Raw genomic sequence first — 24,113 nt, forward strand, 5'->3', positions numbered from 1 at the left:
GCTCCCTTGCTTGAAAAAGCCCACCTCTCTTTAGAAATCCTGCCTCTTCTTTAAGACCCAGATCAATTTCTTACTGCTCCATGAAGCTTTGCTTAGCTGTGACAGCTCATATGCATGTCTTATTTTCCTGAACTTGCTTATGGCCTCTACCAAATGATTTCCTGTTTCCATATTGCGGGTGTGTTCAGTTGTTGTTCCTACAAAATTGTAGTTTAAAACCATGTATTCTACTTGGGTTCTCCCAGTACACAGCAGACTGCTTGACTTTAGGAATCCCCAGGCACATTCTTATTGATTTATTGATTAAACATTGTGTAGGTTATTATTAAATGATTTGGATGCAGAGTCAGATCATCCAGGTACCTTGAGGATCTGCTTCCTTGCTATCCTGTGGATGTGTACTTTTTTTAATGGGATTTTGTTTTTGTTTTTCTAACAAATGATATACTGATCTGGACCTTGACCTTTTTTCAACTCAGCAGTGTGTCTTAGAGATCTTTTCTGTAAGGCCACATTTGGGGGGGTTCCCCAAGACCACCCTCAGGTTTGATGATTCACTAGGAAGGCTCACAGGATTCAGCATATAGTCATACTCATGGCTGTGAATCATTACAGTGAAAGTATACAAAACAAAATCCGTAAAGGGAAAAGACACATTGGACAAAATCCAGAGGAAACTAGGTGTAAGCTCCCAAGATTTCTGTCCCTGTGATGTCACACAGGATGTGCTTAATTTCTCTGGCATCAAATTATGATAACATATGTAAACTGTCTACCAGGAAAGCTCATTAGAAATTCAGTGCCTAGGGGTTTTCTTAGGGGCTGGTTATGTAGGTACCCTCTGCCTAACATGTACCAAAATTCCCAACTGCCATAAAAAAAGTAGGCTTTCAGCATAACTGTACTGTTTGTACTAAGCTTACCCATATCAGTTAGGGATTGGTGGGAACCTCCCTGAAATCCAGGTTCCTTGACACCAGCCAGTGGCCAACCTTGCAGTCCTTTCTTAGAATCACAGTCTCAAACCTGCTGTGTTAATAACTCCTTTCTGCACATCATGGAAATCTATAACTCCCCTCCTTTTTTTTTTTTTTTAAACTAATGCATAGTATTTCATGGTATGAGTACATTATGATTTGTTTAATTTTTCCCTATTGATTGGCTTTTAGGCTGTTATTTCACAGTATCTATTTTTGTACATTTCCTTTTGTAGAAACTTAGATTGAAATTGATGGGTCATAAACATAGTGACATTTAAAAGTTTAGTATTAATAGATACTTCTAAGTTGCTCACCAGAGGTCCTTGCTAGTCCATATCCAACAGCAGTTTACAAGAGTATCCTTTGGAAGTGATTGCTTTTAATGATACTCCTTTTGGGAATGTAGGGAAAACTGACCAAGCATCAGGAAGAGCAGTTCCAGGATGGGCTTTCTAGATCCCAGGTCTGTCTTGCTGCCATTATGGACACTTGTCTTACCCATTCTCTTCCTGTTCCCAAGACACTTGGTTCACACAGTTATCTGCTTCATCTATCTCTAATCTCCCACCTTGTTGCCTTTAATCATTTGGGTGGAGGCTTGTGATCATTTTTGTCTTTTATTATGGAAAATTTCAAACATACACAAAAATAGAACAGAATAAAGAACTTTCATATACCTATTACCCAGTTTCAGCAATTGTCAACATTTTGTCAATCTTGTTTCATTTTTCTGTTTTCCTTTTTTGGGAAGATAGGGTGGGGCCTGGAGTAGTAAAAGCAAATCCTAGACGTGATGTTTTTAAAAAACATTTTTTTGGTACTAATTTACAAAAATAATGCATGTTTACCATAACATTTTCCATGGGGATATGCTTTTTAAAAAAGTCACAATTTCCCCAAACAGTTGGTTCAGTTGTGAGGTTACTCTGATGTCCTAGTTCAGGAGGGTATTTCCTCATGTCTTTCCTTAAATTTGTATAAGGTTATACAAATATACAGACAACTTTAAAAAAATATGGGCTAACACTGTTCACAGTTCTGCAAATTGCTTTTTTTTCATTTAACAATGTTAGGGACATTCCTTCAAATCAATAAACAGATCAACTTCTTTTCAATACAATATGCTATGCTATTATAAAGCCATTTCTTTATTGATGGACATTCAACTTTTCTGCTTTTCAGCTCTTGTGAACCTTGCAGTGAACCTTCATACGCATATGGCCTTGTGTACTAGTGCTTTATTTCTGTAAGACACATTCTGAAGCATGGGGTGGCTGGTTAGGTTATGTCTTCCTTCCTTCCTTCCTTCCTTCCTTCCTTCCTCCCTCCCTCCCTCCCTCCCTCCCTCCCTTCCTCCCTCCCTCCCTCCCTTCCTTCCCCCCCCCCCCCACGTCCCACCCGCACCACGAGGTATCTTAGTTCCTCAGCCAGGGATTGAACCAGTGCCCCCTGCAGTGGAAGTGCGGATTCTTACCCACTGGACCACCAGGGAAGTCTCAGATTATGTGTAACTTTAATTTTTAAAACTGTTACCACAATACTTTCCAAAAGGTTATAGTAGTTTTCTACCAGTAATATAAGCAAGAACCTCTTAACTTTCATTTTTGCCAGCACTGGATATTGTTATTCTTGAACATTTTTGCCAATGAAATTAGCATAAAAAAATAGTGTAGCATTATAGTTTTTTGCCTTTATTAGAAAGAAAACTCAGCAATTTATTTTAAAAAATAATATATTGAATTGGCTTTATACTAGGAAGTACAAAGCTTGGTTCAATACTAGAAAATCCGTCGATAGAGTTAATCTTATCAGTGATCAAAAGACAAAAATTCTGTAACCATTTCAATAGATACAGAAAAGAAATCTAACAGAATATAGCATGCATTCATGACTGAATCTCCGAGCAAACCAGAAACAGAACAGCCTTTTACTTTTTTTTTTTTGCCTGCGTTGGGTCTTCGTTGCTGCGCATGGACTTTCCTCTAGTTGTGGCAAGCGGGGGCTACTCTTTGTTGCGGTGCGTGGGCTTCTCATTGCAGTGGCTTCTCTTGTTGCAGAGCACAGGCTCTAGGCGCGCGGGCTTCAGTAGTTGTGGCACTCGGACTCAGTAGTTGTGGCTCGCGGGCTCTAGAGCACAGGCTCAGTAGTTGTGGTGCACGGGCTTAGCTGCTCCGTGGCATGTGGGATCTTCCCGGACCAGGGCTCGAACCCGTGTCCCCTGCATTGGCAGGCAGATTCTTAACCACTGCGCCACCAGGGAAGCCCTAGCCTTTTACTTTTTAAATATTAAAATTTAATATTAATACTGGAAAAATTTTAATATTTAAGTTTTTGAATACTTACATGGCTCAGAAACTAAAATACTGTATGAAAAGGTTTATACAGTGAGATCTCCCTTCCTCTCGGGCCCCAGATGCCTAGTTCCTTCTGCTTCCTCCCCCACAATTACTGTTAGTTTCTTAGGTGTTCTTTTAGAGTCATTTTAGACACATACAGATGAATATGAATACATAGGCTCTCTCGCTTTATACACAAATGATAGAATACTATGTACTCTGTCATGCAGCTTGCATTTTTCATGAGTGTTTTTTTTTAAAAGACAGGCATTTTTGCTCACTTCTGATAGCCTTTTAGCTACTCTCCTACTTCTCTCTCTTCTTAAACAAACAAAAAACCCCCACAAAAATATTGAACTCCTCAAATATGGACCTTACAACTATTCACTAGTTGTGGTCGAGTTGTTTCTCCCACATTGTCCTCCCACAAACATTCATAAAATAAAAAATACTGAAATTGCTGTCTTAAATATCACCAATGCCTGGTCCCCTCTTGTTAAAACCAGTGGTTGTTTAGTCTTTGTCTTTGAGTCTTCTGCAGTTCTTGCTCCTGATTATACACCCCATGGTTTTTGGAACTCCAGTACTTTGTATTTCCTGTAGTACATTGTTCTTAAGTGTTCTTATAAAAGGTGGAAGGAAATAAGAAAAGGATTGTGGAGGCACACAGTCTGGAGAAAAGATAAAAGTGAGAAGATCTATCACTTAACCTATCTAAAGGAAAAGGATTATTCTCTGTGGCTTCTGAAAAGAGAGCTAGTACTTTGGGAGGTATTATGGTGTAGGGGAAAGGAAGGACCATGACTTAGGGAACCAAGATTTGAATCCTTACTCCACTGTATACTAGCCATATGACCTTGGACAAGTCACTTAACCTTTCTGAGCTTCAGTTTCTTCATCTGTAGAAGGGAAACCTGTCCCTATCATTTAAAAAAAGTGACAAATGGGAAAATAAACTGCCCAGCATAGTCACTGTAACATTTTAATCACTCAGAGGTTTGTTCTCATTCCTAGATCCAGAACTTGCATATTTGAGATATTTTGCTACTAACTTTCAAGGGATGAATGATTGCTGACTGGAATGTTGTCTTTGTGGAGCATGTGCAACTTAGCATGTACAACATGGACAACTTAGACCTATCAAATCCATCAACCCTTATTCCTTTTGATAGGTATGGTGAAAGATAGAATTAAATATCTTAAATGACTCTCTACTAGCATTTAAATTCTGAAAGTCGAAGTGTTTGGGTATATTTATATATTTTTTTTCCAGTTGGCTTTCTGAAGGAGATGTGGGAAAAGTGTGGTTAGTTGGTGGTGATGACGGTGTTGAAGAAGAGAACTTTTTTCTCTTATGCTTCTGGTATCAACTGATACTATAATATTTCCTTGAGGAAATATGGTTCATCTTTTAAGTACTAAAGAGACCAGTTTTAGTCAGGAAAACATTTGCTAATGTCATCAAAAAGTCTTCAAAATGAAGTTTGAGAAGGGAGAAAAAAATTCCGGGTAAATAGTAAAGGAACATCCCGTAGAGTAAAATTATAGTGATGTAGAACAAGGTTAGAAAAGGACTTGTCTGTAATTCACAGGCAAACACAAAGAACAAATGCTAAAGATTCCTGAGTTTCTGCATAATAAGTGACCCTAAATATCTTGACAAAAGTAGAGTGAGTACACTCTTAGAGATGCCACTGAGAATTGGTGAGAGGGGCTCCTGACTAGCCATTTGAGTTGCTTACTCAAATGTCTTAAGTAAGCATTCTTCATTTAAACCTTACAAAAACGCTAGGAAGTAGATGCATACGGTAATTTATCCCCAGTTTTGATGACGAAACTGAGGCTGAAGGAGTTTAGGTATTTGGAGCTAGTAAACAGCTTTGGTTGAATAACATGACAATGATGTCACTTATTTGCTTTTGTTTACGAATTTACTCTTTCTGTCACATGCTGTGGCTGTCTCAGCCTTGGCTTCCAGGATTACAGTGAGTGAGCTTGCTCACTCTCATTACCTCCCTCACACAGAACGCTAGAGAATGAGTCATGGTTACAGTTGGCTTGAATCTGTTTTGCTACTCCATTAGCCACATGACAGTGCTGCTTTGAACAAAACGGAATGAAATACAGCAACAGTTACCATCCTCTTCTTCCAACTTCTGATTTTAGCAGTTGTATACTTTACTAAATTATCATCAATTTACATAATGTCACTCATTTTGTTTTTCATGGTCTCCCTGCGTCTCCTCTCAGTTTCTTCCATCAGCAAAGCCAACTTAAGTTTTGTGTAATCTCAGTGGAATGCACCTATAGCACCCCTTCTAGTTTTGTATGTATTTGTCTGTGTTTCCCATGTTATCTTCTACTGCATCCCCACTGCCATATGCATTCCAGCCTTAATGAATTATTTACAGTTTCCCAAGTGTCTAGTTCATGTCCCTTGAACCTTCTCTGCCTGGTGTTCATAATGTCCCCTCTGGAAAGCTTCCTCAGGGCAGAGTTAGGTACTTTTTCTTTGTGTATTGATTTTCTTTAAGTATCTCGTGATTTTTGGTTGTCTGTTGATACTATGAATGAAGGTTTAGGTTCTAGACTCTAGGGTAATTAATGTAGGTAACTTGAGTGTGTTTCCTCCAGCTTTGTGTAGATTTCATTGCCCAGTAGCCCCTACCTTGAAAGGGCTGGGGGCATGCTGATGGGGAGCCCTGTGTATGTGAAGGGGGTTGATCGTTAGGCTTCACTTGAGAGTTGTTTTTTTGGTTTTAGGCTGGATTTAAATGCATTTGCTACCTGTGGCCATGTAGCCATACAGGAATGGAAAGTGGATGGAAAGAGCTGAGTAGTTGTGGCCTTTCTATTCCTTATGCAGTCTTTGCTCTGTGCCTATTTCTGCTCAACCAGCTCTAATCTTGGAGCCTCTCTGGAGCTCTACCAGAGGATGGCACATACAGCCGTTTAAGACTTCTCTTGTGTTTATTCTTAGGTTGCAGCTTCCTTTGCTCTTGTTTATTCATCAGCTCTGAATAGATTTAGTACCCTTTTCCCTATCATTTCAGTGAGGGAGAGTAGAAAGGAGAAGACAAATACATTTGCCCATTCGTTTTGAAATCCCGAGCCAGAGGTTCTGTTGACAAATTTGAACATTTCTGATTTTAAGAATTGAAACAAACTTATATATGTTAGTGCATTATGGATTGTTTCCCAAGTATTGATAGAATAGTTTAGAATGTTTATAGGATATGAAATTAGTATAATGCTAAAATACAAGTCATCTATTTATGAATAAGTTGTGTTCTAAAAATAGGTATAAAGCTTTTTAGAGCAAGGAGAGCTGAAGATACCCCAGATACCTGGTCAGGAGAGGATTGTGGGGAAGGTTCCAGGCATTGCCGTTAACTACTAATTGATAATTGGGGCCAGAAGCAAGGTAACTCTGCTCATGAGATGTTGTTTACATTCTAGAATTGGAGGAAGTTGCTTGTTTCCCAGTGTAAAATTTGCTAACTTTAGGTTGTCTTCCTTGATATAACATTAAGATAAAAGCTCTACTACTTGTGGCTTACTAAAGAAAAGTACTGTGCAGTGGCTGTATAGTTAGACTGAGGTTGCAAGTTGTGTTTTATTTCAATGAATGATAAAAGAATAATTTGCCATGTCTTTACTTCTAATAAGAGTGAAAATGAATCTATATGCAACATTACTGTTATTAATTCATTTTGGGAAAGTTAATTGCAACTGTGTGGTTCAGGGATTTAGTGCAAGAAGAAGAACAGTTGATGGAAGAAAAGAAAAAGAAAAAAGACGACAAGAAAAAGAAGGAAGCTGCTCAAAAGAAGGTAGTATATGTATAAACTAATTATTTATATTAAGCAGTTTAAACATAGATTAAAAAAGAAAATTACTCTTATCGGATTATTTAAAGCATCTGATTTAATGTTTTAACTTCAGTGGAGATTCATTTTAATATTTAATGTCTTTGAATATGCATTAATAGTAACTTGTTAAGTGTGTACAATTTAATGCATAGTTATTTGATTTTGCCAATAATTTTTTTCGAAGGTAAGTGCTTTGCATAGGTCTTTATTTTTCAATTAGGTGTTCCTAGGTTTTCATAATACATCATTTTATAGTGAGAAGAGCATGGAATTTGCAGCTGCATAGAGAGGCTTTGAAATCGGGCTCTCCCACATAGCATACAGAACAGTGTGGCCTTCAACTTTATTTAGCCTCTCTGGGCCTTAGTTTCCTTATGTTTTGTAAAATGAGAGTTGAATAAGATAAGTTAATGTAATACATACACATAATAGAAAATAAAGTAATAAAGGAAATAGTAATAAACAATAGGAAACAAAGTGTCAATTTCCTTTTCTCTTTTTATTTAGTACCTGGGCTGATTTTTTTAATTTGCAGATTATGTTAGGATATTTAAAAATAAGCCAAAGACATAATTGCTGCAAAAGATCTTTAACCAATACATTAATCAAAAACTGTAATCAAAGCAACACAAATTGCAGAAAAATAAAACATGCCTGTAAAGATTTTTCCAAATTAATACTAGAGGCTGATGACAGTTAACCGAGTTAGGCACTCATCTCCTACTACATCAACGTTTCAAGGACCTTAAAAATGTTCCAGAAGACCCAGTGACGTTACTGTTCCATTTCTGTATTCTAATGAAAAGTTATGATTTTAATTTTTAATATATACCTTTTTTGTGCTAGGAACTGGATATAGACTAGAGCAACATAGTTATCTCCACACTATTTAGTAGAGAAAAACAGGATACAAAACTATGGCAGGTAGGGATCTGTTGAAGCACAGAGAGAAGTGCTTAACTCAGCCTGAAATGGGGTAGAGGGACAGGGAAATTTTCTTAGAATAGAAATTAGCCAAGTGAATAAGGAGCAGAATGGAAAATGATTCCAGCAGTATAAACTGAGAATTAAGTGTCTATAGCCTGTATGTGTTAAAGTATGGGTTTTGATTGCAGGGGGTGGTGGTGGGAAGGAGCCAAGTGTAGAAATGTCACGATGAGACTGGAGGGGTTGGTCATAGCTGTTGGCACTTGTCCCATTTTGGCCATCGGGTGTTGGGGAAAACACCAAAGACATTTTAGTAGAGTGACATAAAAATTTGTATTTTAGAATTGTATTTAGAACCTTGGCCAATTGTGGAATTGGATTGGAAGGGGTAGAAACCAGAGGCTGAGTTATTGGTGAAGGGACTATTAAAAGAATCCATAGAACTTGTTGAAAGGATATGAAGGGAGAGTAACCTAGATTGACTTTTAGGTTCCAGAGTGAGTGGCTGAGTGCATTTTGGGAGCAGTTAACCAGGCTAGGGGATACACAGAAAGGGGAAAAGAAATATAATTCAGTTCTGAACTTGCAGAGTTTAGGGTGTGATGAAGCAAGTAAACAGGGGAAGAGCAGAGTACAGAGCACTGTGGAGGATTAAGAGTGATGAGGATGAGTTGATTTAATAGGTGACCCTTGTTGTCGGCCTTTTGTTTACTCAGGAGTGATGGGAAGAGATTCATTGGTAATGGTCATAGGGTTTGGAATAGATTCCTAGTATAGAGTTTTGGCATTGATGATGCCTTAGGCCGTTGTCAGAGGCCTGTTGGTGGTATAGGATGGTCTTTGCAATTTGATCAATCTTTGCTTAGGATTTGTTATGAAAAAGTTGTGTCCTCTAAGTCTAAGGTTGGGAGGAAGGCTTATCAGACTCTTGTTCCGTGTGTGAAGCCCAGTTACTTAATGAAAAGAGCCTCTAAGAAACTTGAGATATATTGAGGAAGATGCTTGAGTATACTTTGTGTAGAATCATTAGTTTGGCAAGCATCTGAGTGATGCATTAGGCCATGTTGATCCCTGCTTCTAAGGAGTTCAAGATTTAGCTGGTAAGTCAGGATGTATGTGAAATGACTAGAGAAGAGGCCTTAAGTTACTATATAATGAAGCATGTTTATTTGGAATTTACTCTATTTACTGAGGAAATTCTAAGAAAGAGAGGAGTCCCTCGAATGATTTCTTTAGTGTGTTTTTTTTTTAATTGAGGTATAACTGGCATATACAACATTTTAATAGTTTCATTTGTACAACATAATGATTCAGTATTTGTGTATGTATTGTGAAATGATCACCCCAGTAAATCTGGTTAATCGTATCCATACTTAATTGGAGAATTTTTTTTCCTGTAATGAGAACTTTAAAAATTTTAAATATTGTATTTTTAAATATGTAATGTGAGTATGATTTTTAAGTTGTAACATATATAAATAAATGACTCTAATTGTAAAGTTTACCTTATTCTTTATAACCAAATCTAAATCACCAAGGCAGTGTCTTTAACACACGAATGATGCTTTTCGTGGCATTTGGCCCCTCACAAAATCTGAAGTGAGTTCTTCATACTGTTTATCACTCCATCCCTGCCTCACTGAGGGTTCCAGACTCTCACCCCAACTATGTCCCACTGGAACCATCATCAGAGGTGTGGTTCCATAACCATTAGAGAGATGGGGAGGGTTTTTTTTTTCCCCTTTCTTTTGTCAGATCTTCAGCATTGATAGGGATTCCTATGTATCCTATAGAAAAAGTAATATCTAGTGATTGAACACAATATAAAGGAATATATAATATCTCTAATAAATGTTAAGCTTAGTAGACTAATGCCACTGTAAATAAGACTGTTCTCTAGTTAACCAGCTTACAACTGAATTTGAATACAACCCATTGGTGAAATGAGGACAGCTGGTATTTCTGTAGGCTGTTACCACATAGCTCTTTAAAAACAAAATAAAAGGAAAACTATCCCAGGTTGGCACACTTATAGCCCATATGAAAGATTGTGAGTCACAGGAGTTTTAAGATAAGTTTCCTGGAGCTTGTCTTTTGTCTGTAGTAGGAGCTAGCAGGTGTATCCAGGTAGGTGACAGAGATCTCCATAAGCTAGGGAGACAGGCCCATTTATATAAATGTTGAAACATGAATTCACTATGGTAAAAACAATCTGTTTGTTTTATGTAATCTATGCACACTTTGAAAAAAACTATATATTTTTGTTTCTGAAAAAGACTTCAGATACTATCTGTTTTAATCCATTCATTTTATGTATAAGGATCACAAGCATTAAAATGAGTTAAGTGTCACCATCAGCGTGACAGAACAGGAATAGAATTGAAATCTTCTAATTCCCCCAGGTTTTCCAAAACTCGGTGCTATGGCTTTATCCTTTTGGTACAGAACATTATCTTATATACTCTTACTTTATTTTTCACCAACTAAAGGTGAACTTTAAAGCTGGAAATAATATGGTGGTTTTTATAAGGCATTTAATAAGTCTTTATGCCATGAATACAGAAAACAGATTTAACAGTCCCTAACTGTGGTCTTTTAAAGAAATTTAAATTCAGACCAGAGTTAATTTAATTTCTATTTTAAATAAAAAACTAGATACACAACTCCTTACATAAACAATTAGACACCAAACAAAGCTCAGTGCACTATTTGTACTATGATAGTTTTTCTAATTTTGTTAGTTAGTTAAATATCAATTTAAATATTTAAATTCCTTTAAAATTTTTTGACACAAAATACATGGTTTTTATTTTATTTCAGTTCCATACATCTCTAGTTAATAATAGAAATCAATGGATGATTTTTTATTTTTTATTTTTTGAAAAGCCTTCTGTTTCACATCTAAGAATTATGGCTATTTGCTTATCTTCTGATTCTAGGCTCAGAAAATAATTTGATATAGCTCAGGAATGTAGTTTCTGTACTTAAGAAAAGGGTAACAATAGTAGTAGTAGGTTGTTACCATGGATTTATCTCTAGGTTCTGTTTTTAGAAGAAATTTCTAGATGGAATCTTGAGGGAAATGTAGTGAGGAGGAAAAAGGAGGATGAGAAATAGGTTAATTATAGAGGGATCATTTAGTATAAACTTTACTTTAAACATGTAATTGTAGTTCCTAGAAAGCATATAATGGTTGAGGGTTGGAAGGAGGCACCAACACAAATTGGGACCTTTCGGTTGAGAATGTTTAAAAGTCAGTGTTCATGGATATTTTTGTTATTGTGTTAAAAGCTTGAAGGGATTTTTATAAAAGGCTTTGTGGATTTAAATGTACTCATTTCGAGCTTAAATTAGACTTTCGTTGTAGAAAACTTCCAGTTTCATTCCTCCTTTTTGGAAATTTTAGTATTTACTAGTTATGTCTCCCAAAGGCTGTTTTGTTCTGAGACTAGAGATCATATTCAGCAGTCTGAGTAGCAAATTTTCTCAGTAACCTAAGTGGTAATATAACCAGGCCTGGAGCATTGCACTCATCAAGGGCAGTTAGGTATTGTCTTTACAGTCCTGGCCCTTATTTAAGCTTACTCTTCTCTTTTATTTTTTTAAAAAAATCATTCAGCAGACCTGAGTTCTAGACAGCATGCTGCTTGCTGAGAAATCACAGAAAAGATCTCTAACCAGGAATTATCTCATTTAAAATAAGTGAATCAAACTATTAATTCTTTATTCCTTGTTTTAGTTTCTAATACCTGGCACTGTTAAGACATTTTAGATGATTAGAAAAAGAGGAAAAAAGTAAGACCTGGGAGCTGGGAGTGAGTTTGAGTCAAGTTTGTGAGAGAAAGGAGCCAAGGCACGGGCGAAAGCCGAAGCATAACTCAGATTCAGGGCACGAGGCAATATCTGTTGAACGCTTTCTGTATGCTAGGCACTGTCCTAAGCCTGCTCTCTCTTTTTTTTTTTCCCCTAAGCTCTTTATATGAGTTCAATCCTTTTAGCCTCACAACAACTCTGAGGTAGGTGTTTTTGTTGCCTGTCTTATAGGTGAGGAAACCGAGCTTTAGAGAAGTTAACTAATTTTGACCAAGGTCGCACTGTAAATGGTGGAGCCAGGAGTCAAAGCCAGGCAGTCTGGCTTCAGACTCTGAGCTCTTAACCACTGAGGTATACTTAGGGGTCGAGGAGCTGGGATAAGTGGTGCAGAGCCTGACAGAAACAAAGCACCTGGCATGGACCTGGCACGGGTGTGTCTGCCACTTGTCTGATGCCTTCACTAATAAACTGAGGCAATTGTGATAATTGCTTGTGGAATCACAGCTCAGGTTTTTTTGTTTGTTTTTAAGAAAAAAATATTCAGAATAGAAATATTTTTGCTTCTCAGTTTCCCAGAACCCTTTAATTCTGTTGTACAAGATCCACAATGATACCTCACGTTTGAATAGTATTATTTATCCAGAAAAGATCTTTTTATATTTTACTTGAGCCCTATAATAGCCCTGAAAAGGTAAGCAGAACAGGTTTTTTTTCTCTTCCTCCATTTGAGTGATTAGGAAACTGAGACCCAGAGGGTTTAAATGACAAGGTCATTTAAAAGTAAGACAAAACAAAAAAAAGTTGAAGTTAATTTTAATATATTTTATATAACCCAATATATCCAAAATATTACTATTTCAACATGTAATCAGTATAAAATATTATCAGTGAAATTATTTACCTTTTTAAAAAATACTAAATAATAGAAATCTGGTATGTATTTTGTGCATATCACTTCACACTAGCTCTGTTTCAGTGGTCAGTAAACACATGGGGATAGTGGCCACCTTTTAGAACAGTGCAGACAAATATTCTTAAAATCACTGACCCCACTTGGAAAATTCTCTTTTTAATAGTTTGAGTAATACACAGGTTCCCTGGACCAACCAACAAAACCTATTTGAACGAAATGGAACTCTTTCAGTTCCGTTTCCTCCTAATCAGGAGCTCTTGGGTTCTATTACTTACATTCTTTCACTAGATCAGTTGGTGTTCTGATGGGCAGACTCCTTTGAGTGTCCCCTTGGTGCTGTTCTCTGTAGATGACACAGTACTGAATGAGGTTGATCATTGTTCTCAAGCAACATGGAGGTTTTCTTCCCAAGGGGGTTGGCATAGTAGATATCCTTCATGTTGTAAGGCCTAGAAGAGCAACACTGTATATCTTGGGGTTTAGTAGTGTGGTCATGGTTTCTATGTACTGTAGCCTAGTTTCCTTTGGAAGTAAACCGTGGAAGAGACCAGGTGAGTTAAACAAAAAACAAAACAACGCACAGAACAACACATAAAATCTGTCTTCAACATGCAGAGTAATTTCCGTGTTTATTTTTTGGGTTTCAGAAAATTATGTTATCTTACAGTTTGACGTGATGCTTGTAATACTTGGAGGTATTCAGATACTGAGTTCTCTCTAATAAGACTATTTTTCTATTACCAGATTTTAAAAACAATTTCTTCCAGAAATAAATTAAGTGTTCAAGCTAGTTGACTGGTCTTCTGCCATTGTCCTTCCATCAATTTTTTTTTTTTTTTAAATTTTCGATCCATATAAAGTAAAAGATGGGCCTCCATTATTTTATGTGTCACTAGTGCTCTAAAACTTGGTAAAGTGCTTCAGTGCGTAGATTGACTCTCTGACTTTCCGGGGATAGATTAATGTTTGGTGTGGCTTCAGTATTATGGTAATTGCCATATAGTTCTTTGCCATATAGTTCTATAATGATATAATTTTTAAAATGGTGTTTTTGGTAACAATTTAATATGACTAAGCAAAATGAATTATCCTGCCCTATGACAGTTAAGAAAAGCTTTATCTTCATTTAGAAACAATTCCTGGTTATTCAGTTAGTAATTATTCAATCTTCCCTCACCTCCCTGCCTATCCTTGTATCTTTTTTTTTTTAGGATTCCCACACAGTTGGGCATAATCAAAAAGTTGATTTTCACTTGTGGCCTTTGTCTGTAATCAGTTCTTTTTGAGGCCCTTGAAGTTTGAGCCAGACACCTTGAGGCAGGCCTACTGTCCTCAAGCCCCTCTCCCTGTTGTGTCAGAGACAGTGGAAGTAGGGGCAGGCATGGGAAGCAGGGCCCATGTCAGTTTAACTTCAGAAGACCGTAATTTTAATTGAATTGTCAGATGTGTCAGAAGTGACAAATGTTTCAAAAATTTTCCCACCCAAAAATACTTAAACGTTCACCATGCTTAACTGTAGCAGCCTAACTTCCAGGAGTTAAATGTATTACTAATTTGGCCGAAGAAGCTTTATGCAGCTTTTCTTCCAGAAAACTTAATTCATGTTTTATCATGTGAAACAAGAAAATTTGAAGCCCTTTAAACATTTGCAAAACTCATTAGATCCATTAAAAGGTAAAGGTGACAGTTATATAATTTTAAAGCTAAATGATGAGAGAAGTGAAGTTCCATTTATCATTATTATTATTATATACTGTCGTACAGTGGTGTCTCTTCTGCTTTGTGCCTAAAGCATTTCAAGAATTTTTTTTTTTACTAATAAACATTGTGTCAGGGACAATGGGGCACATCTGTGGGAAAAGCATGCTTTCTTTGCATATCTTTTCCTATGCAGTTCATCTAAATGACAAATTCCTTATTTAATAAAAATGTATATGTCTTATGTAATAGTAATATATGAGCATTTTATCATAACAATCCATTTCTTTCAGTTTCATAATTACATTGTTTTTTGTTTGTTTGTTTTTATTTTAGGCCACTGAACAAAAAATCAAAGGTACGTTGTTTAAAGCTATTTTTTATTCTTTTTTCATTAAAGGAAGGTTGTTGATATGCATTTTTATTCACCTCCAGGATGGGAGAGAGAAGAGCATGAAAGGAACAGCAGGGGGTGGGGACAGACTTCTTCAGTGACATCACCGTGGAGTCATCTTTTGGGGTTTATGATTTACTGTAGTATATATTACCACCTTAAAAATATACTGTTTCGAGACCTACCTTACATTTATCTCCTAGAATAAACACCACCTCCTAACATACTTCCTTGATTGGAGTCTTTGAGCACATGTGCCTTTCCTTCAGTCTTCCATCTAAAAGTCTTCTTGTCTGGAGCTACCTTTAGGACTTTATTTCTTGTTCTCTGTATAATATTGTCCCCCACTCCTTCCTGTAGGCAGACAGTGACATCCATTCTATATTATCACTGAGAATAGTAGATTGCTAACCTTATGGTCAGGTTGAACAGCCCCCAGTACATGCCAAGCAAAAGACTTCAGGGTGGTAAGGAAACAGGAACCTAATTCCTCTCACATCCTGAATCAGGAGTTCTTCACCTTCCCAGGAGTTGACTACCTGTAATGAAAGGTGTAGGGCTCTCTGATGCTGAACTTGTTAGGCCGAAAGATTCTGAATTTTTACGTAAGCTATACCAAAAGTATAATCTCTGCATTTGGCTGATACGTGCAGTCAAAACTGCTTGCTTTTATTAGAGGTTAAGGTAAGGCATTGCTTTTTTTTAAATAAATTTATTTATTTATATTTTTATTCTTGGCTGCATTGGGTCTTCGTTGCTGCGCGCGGGCTTTCTCTAGTTGCGGCGAGCGGGGGCTACTCTTCGTTGTGGTGCGCGGGCTACTCTTCATTGCGGTGGCTTCTCTTGTTGTGGAGCACGGGCTCTAGGTGCGTGGGCTTTAGTAGTTGTGATGTGCGGGCTCAGTAGTTGTGGCTCGCGGGCTCTAGAGCGCAGGTTCAGTAGTTGTGGCGCACGGACTTAGTTGCTCTGCGGCATGTGGGATCTTCCCGGACCAGGGCTCAAACCCGTGTCCCTTGCATTGGGAGGCAGATTCTTAACCACTGCGCCACCAGGGAAGTCCAAGGCATTGCTTAAGGTAACATTTTTAGGTGCAGCTGTATGAGAGTGAACAAGAACAGATAAGGAAGACCTTTTTGAGGTTGTGAGTCTTAAAGATGAGACAGCCGGTCAAAGAAAGAATGAAATGGCAGAGGGATCTGCATGATTGAAGGCACAGAGACAAGACATAATGTGATGTTATGTGCATTGGTGGTATTCCAAGAGCATTAAATACCTAGTGATAAGTGGTCAGGGTTGAAGGGTTTTTCTGAAGGAGGTAGGCAGGGACCAGGTCAGAGAGGGCCTTATATGCTAAATGTACTCAAGGAGCCACTGAAGAGCTTAAGAAGAGGGTGACATCATTTGTTTTTTCATTCTTTTAAATCTAGCAATCACTTACATGGAAAGTTTTAGTTGAAAGATGGGCAGGGATTTGAAAGATGGAGCTAACAGAAAAAAGACACTGGGCAGAAGAGGCAGGTGGACAAGAAGAGGGAATTCAGAGAACGAGTGTAAGGGTGTTAAAGGGAGGGGGCCGAATATAGGCATAGAGGTAGGGGGAACTAGAGGACTTCGTGCTGCTTAAAGAGTGGAGAGCTAGCAAAGGTTCTTGCATTTAGAGGTCATGGTCGTAAGCTATGCTTTAAGAACATTTCTTTGTCAGTTGTGTCTAGTGTCACCAAAAAGGAGCAGTACCAGAGAGAGAAGAGAAGGAATAGAGAGGGTAATGAGGATTTGAACTGAGGTCTTGACAGTAGAGGTAGGAGTTGGATGACAGATGTTTGAGATATAATTGACAGGATTGGCAACTGGTGAGATCAGAAGAGGACCTGAAGGTGATATTGCGGCTTTGAATTTGGATGTCTAAGAAAGTTACAGGGATGTGGAATGATGTAGGGAGTAGCACTGCCAAATTAATTTAGTAGGAACATGGGAAATTCCCTGGCCGTCCAGTGGTTAGGACTCTGAGCTTCCAGTGCAGGGGGCACAGGTTCCATCCCTGGTTGGGGAACTAAGGTCCCACAAGCCTTGCGGCGTGGCCTCCAGAAAAATAAATTTTAGTAGGAACACGACCAAATTAATTTTCTTAAAACTCCACTTTTCTCACACCACTCGCCTGGATAGGAATGTTAAGTTGTTCCTTGTTGCTTTGCTTCAAAACCAAACTCCTGGTTGACTTTCAAGTCCCTCTTTAATCTGACCTCCCATGATCTAACCAACTTGTTTCCCATCACTCCTTTATACTTTTCAGATCATTCTTATCTTTTTCATGTTCATTCCTGTTTGTTTCTTTTTGATCCCATTTCTTAGCCAAGGATGCCTTTCAGCTTTTCTAACCCTCTCAGAACTCATCTTCTAATGGATCCCTCTAACTGCCCTTGATCCTTCCCTTTCCAGTTTCTTAGGATGTTGTGATGTGTATTAAGCTTGGGGCATTCACTTATATTCTATCTTAGATTTTTAACGGGTCCATGGATATTTGTTTCTTCAGACATGATCTTTGAGTACCTGCTGTTTATATCCTTTCCAAATGTAAGTCATTCTTTTGCATCCATACATAAAACATGAACATATTTGAATCTTTTTTTTAGATTTTCCACAATCCTGAGAATGTTAGGCTGAGTATATGAAAGTCACTTCAAAATGCTTTATATGTTGTTTTGCCCACTATTTTACTCACTTCATCCTTCTTTTGGTGGCAGCTCCCTTCATACTTGGTCACGCTTATTCTGATTCATGAAAATGTATTTATTTTTGTGGTGTGTACAATATATGGTGTTTATGGCAGTGATTAGATTATAAATTGGAGGCTTGTGGTATATGGGTTTGGCTCACACAGTTGTTTTTTTTACTAAACTTTATTGGAATAATTTATGATTTACTGAAAAGTTGAAGATAGTACAGAGAGTTTCCATATAGACCTCACCCAGTTCCCCATTATTAACATCTTACATTTCTGTGGTACATTTGTCAAAACTAAGAAACGGGCATATGTTGATATTACTGAACTCCAGACTGTATTTAGATTTCACCAGTTCTTCAATTAACTTTTCTGTTCTAGGATCCAATGCAAGATAATTTGTTTAGTTGTCATTTCTCCCTGATCTCCTCTGGTCTCCACACAGTGTTTTTATTGTTACCCTTTAAATTTTTAATTGATTGCCAACATTTGAAAATCAGGAGAATTCACCTAATTCAGGATTATAGTTTATACTGTCAGCATCATTTCTGTCTTTCTGTATTATAGAGTCTATATAAAGCCCAGGTTTAGTCACATGTGGCTATTAAGTACTTGAAATGTGGCTAATGTGACTGAGGAACTGAATTTTAAATTTTATTGGACCACATAGCTCTAGAGCCTTCTTGGTTGTTAAGAGTCAAGATTTTAGTGCTCAGACTGAGCATAACTGGTTAGGCCCGGCACTCCCTGTAGACTTCTGCCTTAATGAGCTATTTCCTTTTCTAAGGCTACTGCCGTTCCCGACTAAATAATACCTACTGATGCTGCTCTCATTCAGTGGTGAAACTGTATAAAAGCTGGATTTTTGTAAGGTGTCATAAATTAAATTCTTGACCAGCTTTCTTATATGAAAACAATATGATGTTTATTTCTTGGTGCAGTGGACTCATGCGTCATCTCATAAAAATGTGGTGGACCATTATAATGAGTGACATCATGAAATTTCTGAAAATTTTATTCTTACCTTGTGACTTGAACTTTGAAAAACTGTAAGGAGCATAGCTATTTGAACGTTTGAATATTTGAAATTCCTTTCTAAAATATGTATATGATGAGTATCTCTTTGAAACAGCAGGGGAATGAAGTGCTAAAAAAATTATGGTGAGGTATAGGAACGGATGGGTATCCTGTGGACCTATACATTGTAAAGACAGGGAAGGACTGGGAACTCTGTCAAGAATAAACGTCATTTTTTAAAAACAGCTTTCCAGCTCTGACACTGGCTTGTTTTAGAAGCATACTGATTGTACATTCCTTGCAAAAGAATAAGCACTGTTAATTTTTGACAGCTAATATTTATTTTTCTGTCTGTCTGTCTATATCATGCCAGTGCTTTCTTCAAGTGGTTTCATAAGCAAGCTAATTACAGAGGATAACAAACCCTAGAGCTCCTAAAGGAGATGAGGGGAGCCTGGGATGGAAGCAGGAATAGAGAAAATTTGATACAGATTTTTTGTTTTCTGGTGATCACATAGGGAAGCATAGTTTATTGTGGCTATTCTCTTTCCGGATTAATTAAAAACTCATGAGAATTGAATCAGCATTTAAAACACATTTTTGTTCCTGCCATAGTTGGAAACCATTATTTGTATTCAATTCTAGCCTGTTTTTCTATCAAACACAATTTCATTACTTAAATCCATTGATCTAGGGAGTGATCAAAATATTCAAGAGCTGTTAAATCAGCTGCATGTCACATCATATTGGAGGCGTCCTGATAGCTAACTCTGAGCACTTACTCTGTAGCATGCACTGTGCTTTATGTTTATATTGTGCTTGATTATATTTCATTTAGTCAAGGTGAGATTCTAAATATTTAATTACGAATAGTGAATGGGCACCAGTGGTTCATAACACTGTACTGGAGCAGACCTAAGATCTTAATGTGCTAAGAGTAACCCTTAGCTATTGAATTTTGGGAAGTGTGTGGGACCCAGCGAAGGGACTAGGGCAGCAGCCTGGGAACTGTGAGATTTAATGCAGTGGATATTTAAAAACTAATACAGGAATAGGGCTTCATCAGTGTATACTAGCACAATATAAGCCTGCTTTTAATCGCTTCAACAGCCCTATGAGAGTGGATAGTATTATCACCATTTACAGGTAAAATCAAGACTAAGAAAGGTTAAGTAACTTGCCTGTTGGTTATGCAGCTGATTGGTGTCTGAGTAAGGGTTGGACTACTAACCCTACTGGGCTGTACTGCTTCTTTTTCTTTGAAAATATCCCTGTAGTTAGTTACATGGAAGACAGAACAGGAGAGCTACACCATTGCCCATGCTTTAATAATATGCAACGAATGAACTAAAACAATGCATCTTTTAAAAATATTACAGAAAGATCTTCCAGCAGATTTTATAGTATTTCCCTGTTGACTGAGCACAAAGAAATAAATAAAAAATTGTATTACCAGCAAAATTTTTTGAATCAGAGAGGTTTCGACAGTTTTGTGATGTGTGAAGTGGTTGACTTTTCAGGAATCATTTAACATTCATGAAATACTTACTGTGTGCCCACCCTGTTTCATGCACTGTTGTGGTCACTGTTGTGCATGAAACAAAACAAACTCCAAGTCCTTGACCCCGCTGTGTTTCCATTCTCATCTTTGTTTTAAATGTTTTTACCTGTGATCTCAGCTTAGCACTCTGTTTTCCCATGAGATCATAAGTTTCTCAATCACAAAGCCACCTACGATAATGAAATTCAGGAACTTTGGTGGCCTGACAAAGGATCACTGTACTGCATAAATTTTCAGAGGAGAAAATTGAGACCCAAATAGATTGTGACTTGAAGCACATTGCCTGACCTTGTTCACATAATGGCACATGTAGAAAATGACAATGGTGGGGCTATTGTAAACAGCAGAGGCTGCTCTCAGCTGAGGATGACGATCCTAGAGAGTCTGGTCCCCTGGCCTCTGAAGTGCTGCTCCCCTCAGCATCCCTGTAACCGATTCCTGTCACACAGGTTGGAAAGGTCTGCTGTTAGAATCGGGGTTCAGTTCAGTGTTTCTCTGCACAGTATGCATGGTAGGAACGTGACTTGGTACTACAGGCAGGTGTTCGGTAAGATTCGGAAGACCAGGTTCTGATTCCGAATGTGCCATGATAGTACTTTGGCTCTATGAGAGATTTTGAAGGCAAATGGGTACTGACCTCTTTGAAGAAGAAGAGGTTGTTACTGATTAAGAATTTACTAATGGTGAATGTGTTTCTATGAAGATGTCTTTGAGCTGTGTAACAAAAAGATTTCTAACTCTGCACTAACAGGAAGGGGGGAAATGGGCGTCTACTCCCATGGGAGTCAATAAAAAGTACTGTTTTTAGGTATATCAGAGTCACCATTTTTCCTTTTCTCCTATTGAGAAAGAAAAATGATTTATATAGATTTATACATGTAAATCTAGATTTATGTACTCAGGAGGTTATGAAGAATGCTAAGGACCCCTTTTTGTTTTAGGTAAGAACCATTTTATTTCTACCAAATGTAGATGTGTTTGCTTATAAATACTAATGAATTATTAAAATAAGTAGAAATTAAAGATTTTGGTGAATTCAGATGTCTGATGAGACTGGAGCAGGACAAAGGAGACAGGAAATAGATATGAGAAAAGCAGAGATTACTGCAGTTAACAAAGTAAACTATTGTCAAAAACTAGATTCAGAGACTAATGAGCCCATAGTTGTTGGAGGCATCGTATGGTTGTGTCCTGATCCCTGAGATACTCTGCCTGGGCAACAATTAGGTCTTCAATTTCAAAGAAAACAAATCAGGAGTCTTCTGGTTTAAATTTTGGAGTAGAAGTCGGGATGGATTAGCAAGAATAGCTTTATCAGTTATAACCAGGTAAAAGAAAGCTCCAGACTAGGAAAAAACACATTATATATCATAATTTTCACTTTTATATACTTGTAGTTCTAATTAGAATAGTAGCTGTGCTTCAGAATGCTTACTAAGAGCTCTCTCTCTCAGTGCCAGTAGCCTTAGTGAAAGTAGGCCTGATAAAATGTTACTTAAAGGCAGCATTTTGCCAGAAGCAAAAAGCATTGATTCATCTAATAAGATAATCCTGGAATTTTTGCGTAAACCAGGCATAGTGGTTAAAAGTCCAGTCTTCTGAGTCAGATAAACTTGGATTTGAATACTGCCTTTGTAGTTCTTATCTCTGTGACCTTGAGTAAGTACTGTAACCTCTAAACTTCGGTTTGACTCTGTTAAAAGGAGATAATCCAGGTTACTTAATGTGGGAATGAAATGATACATAATATAGAACATAAGTCACTGGAGGGTAGTTAATGCTGAGTGTGTAATAGATAACTTATTATTGTAAACGCTGGTTAGAAAATTTTGATTTGTAGCTTTCGAAGTCATTAAGCCAGAATTAGTCATTCCTTTATTTTTGGAGAGTTTGATTTTGCTCTTATAAGTAAGATGAAAATGTATACTGGGAGGAACATTAGTTGGGAGGTCAGGTTTGGTTTTAAATTTTAGCTTCGCCATTTACTAGACGTTTAGTCATGGGCAGCCTTCTTCTGCCCTTAGTTGCCTTATCGGTAAAATGGAAGTAATAATTCAAATGCATAGAATCATGGTGAGGATAAAGAGATATTAGATAAATTGTGTGGCATCCAACTGATACTTGGTAAATTGTAGCTCCCACAACTATGGTTTTGCAGTATCCTAGCAACCTTTCAGTCCCTTGAAACATCATACTAGCAGTTTCCCCAGTCATTTCAGAGTTCCTCCTCACCCAGACGATGACTTGCTTTTTCCTCTCATTAAAGTAGAACCCAACCCAGCATGGGTGAATCACAGTGCAGTGTCTCTGCCATAGTGCAAGGAATATGTCTTGCAACATAAGAATGGGATATATTATCTTTATAAATTTGTCAGGCCAAAATTGGTATTTTATTGCTTTGATTTAAATATAAATCAATTTGTTTATTGATAAAATGGAGTATCATATGTTTAATTGTTTGTACTTTTTTGCTCTTATGAATTGCCCATCCTCTACCCGTTTACCTCTTGGGCCTAGAGTTTTTGTTATCTATTTACATGAGCTCTCTGTATAAGAAGCTCATTAACATTACATTTAATGTGTTTGATGCAAAAATTTCTAAGATTATGGACTGTATTATATGTTTGAGGTTGTTCTGAGGATGAGATACCTGGTAGAAATATCTAAGTATCAGACCCCATAGGGGGTACATATGCAGAAGATGCAAATATATGTTTAGAAGAAGGAAAGCAAAATTAAATAGCATTTATATTCTTAGTTTAAGACTCCGGTCCTAAACTCTAGTGACTCTGTTGAATGCTTTCCTATGTTAGGTTTAGCAGCCTTAAACCAAAACAGTACCTTTTCCCCTTTGGTTAGGGAAAATTGGGGTGGGCAGTGGGAGGGGAGGGAATGGATCCCTTTAACTTGTTCCAAAGGACAAATATTTTCCAGTTTGCCTTTTAGTTTGGAATAAATATATACACACAGACACCTTTGAAAAAATAAAATATACTGCATAATTTTATTTGCTCAAACTTAACCAATTTTTACTCTTTGATTTCTTGACTCATTTTTATGCTGAGAAAACCCACCGTTTATCCAGATTTTAGAAAAAGCTTTGCCTGTGTTTTCTGAAAGCTTTTAAAAAATTTAGCATTGTATAGTATAACTGTTTAATTTATCTGAACTTCATTTTTATATATATTTGGGACCATTTTTTCTAATTAAAAAAATCAAATTAATCAAAAATTAAATTTAAAAACTCCTTTATTATATAACTTTGGCAAACTTTTTTTTTCCCCCAATGTGTTTGGGACTTTTTTTGTTGTTCCTGTCACTAACTTGTAGTTGAATTGTTAGGTATTATCTTTTGTTTTGTTTTGTTTTGTTTTGGACTCACAGATGGAAGTCAAAAGCTCTATAGATGTTGCTACAGTATCTAGTAGAACAGTTTTCCAAATTTACTCAGAAATGAGAAACATGTGATATGTGCTTTTAAAAATACAGATTCTGATTTAGTATATCTGTGAGGCTTGAAAAACCTGTTTTTGTTTTAAACACATGCCCCATAGCACTTTTAATTAAATAAATTTGGGGATCACTTCTAGAATTGTTAGTTATGAAAGAGAGACTTGAGGGTAATCTGACTTTTTTAATTTAATTTTTATTTTATATTGGAGTATAGTTGATTTACAGTGTTGTGTTAGTTTCAGGTGTACAGCAAAGTGATTCAGTTATACATATAGCCATTCTTTTTCAGATTCTTTTCCCATATAGGTTATTATAGAATATTGAGTAGAGTTCCCTGTGCTATACAGTAGATGACATTTTTTTTTTTTAAAGCACGTGCCTCTGCCTGAAAAATAAATCTTTCATCATCCCCCTTTTCTGCATCTCACAT

The 24,113-nt window shown here is 37.1% G+C and overlaps 2 protein-coding genes across 12 annotated transcripts in view; one reads left to right on the forward strand and one right to left on the reverse strand.

The window, feature by feature from the left end:
• The window catches only part of ZKSCAN2 (zinc finger with KRAB and SCAN domains 2), a 502,693-nt gene that overhangs the window by 126,451 nt on the left and 352,129 nt on the right, over window positions 1-24,113 (reverse strand). The gene's annotated exons all lie outside the window — the stretch shown is intronic.
• Window positions 1-24,113, forward strand: part of TNRC6A (trinucleotide repeat containing adaptor 6A) — a 105,539-nt gene that overhangs the window by 24,189 nt on the left and 57,237 nt on the right. For all 11 annotated transcript variants that reach the window (XM_082362375.1, XM_082362372.1, XM_082362369.1 and 8 more), the window contains 2 exons: window positions 7,062-7,149; window positions 14,876-14,897. In XM_082362375.1, coding sequence (XP_082218501.1) covers window positions 7,062-7,149; window positions 14,876-14,897 — 110 coding nt within the window. The remainder of the gene's footprint in view (window positions 1-7,061; window positions 7,150-14,875; window positions 14,898-24,113) is intronic.

The sequence above is a fragment of the Balaenoptera borealis genome (assembly GCF_965194805.1).
Source record: "Balaenoptera borealis genome assembly, chromosome: 16".
In the NCBI taxonomy this organism is placed as follows: domain Eukaryota; kingdom Metazoa; phylum Chordata; class Mammalia; order Artiodactyla; family Balaenopteridae; genus Balaenoptera; species Balaenoptera borealis.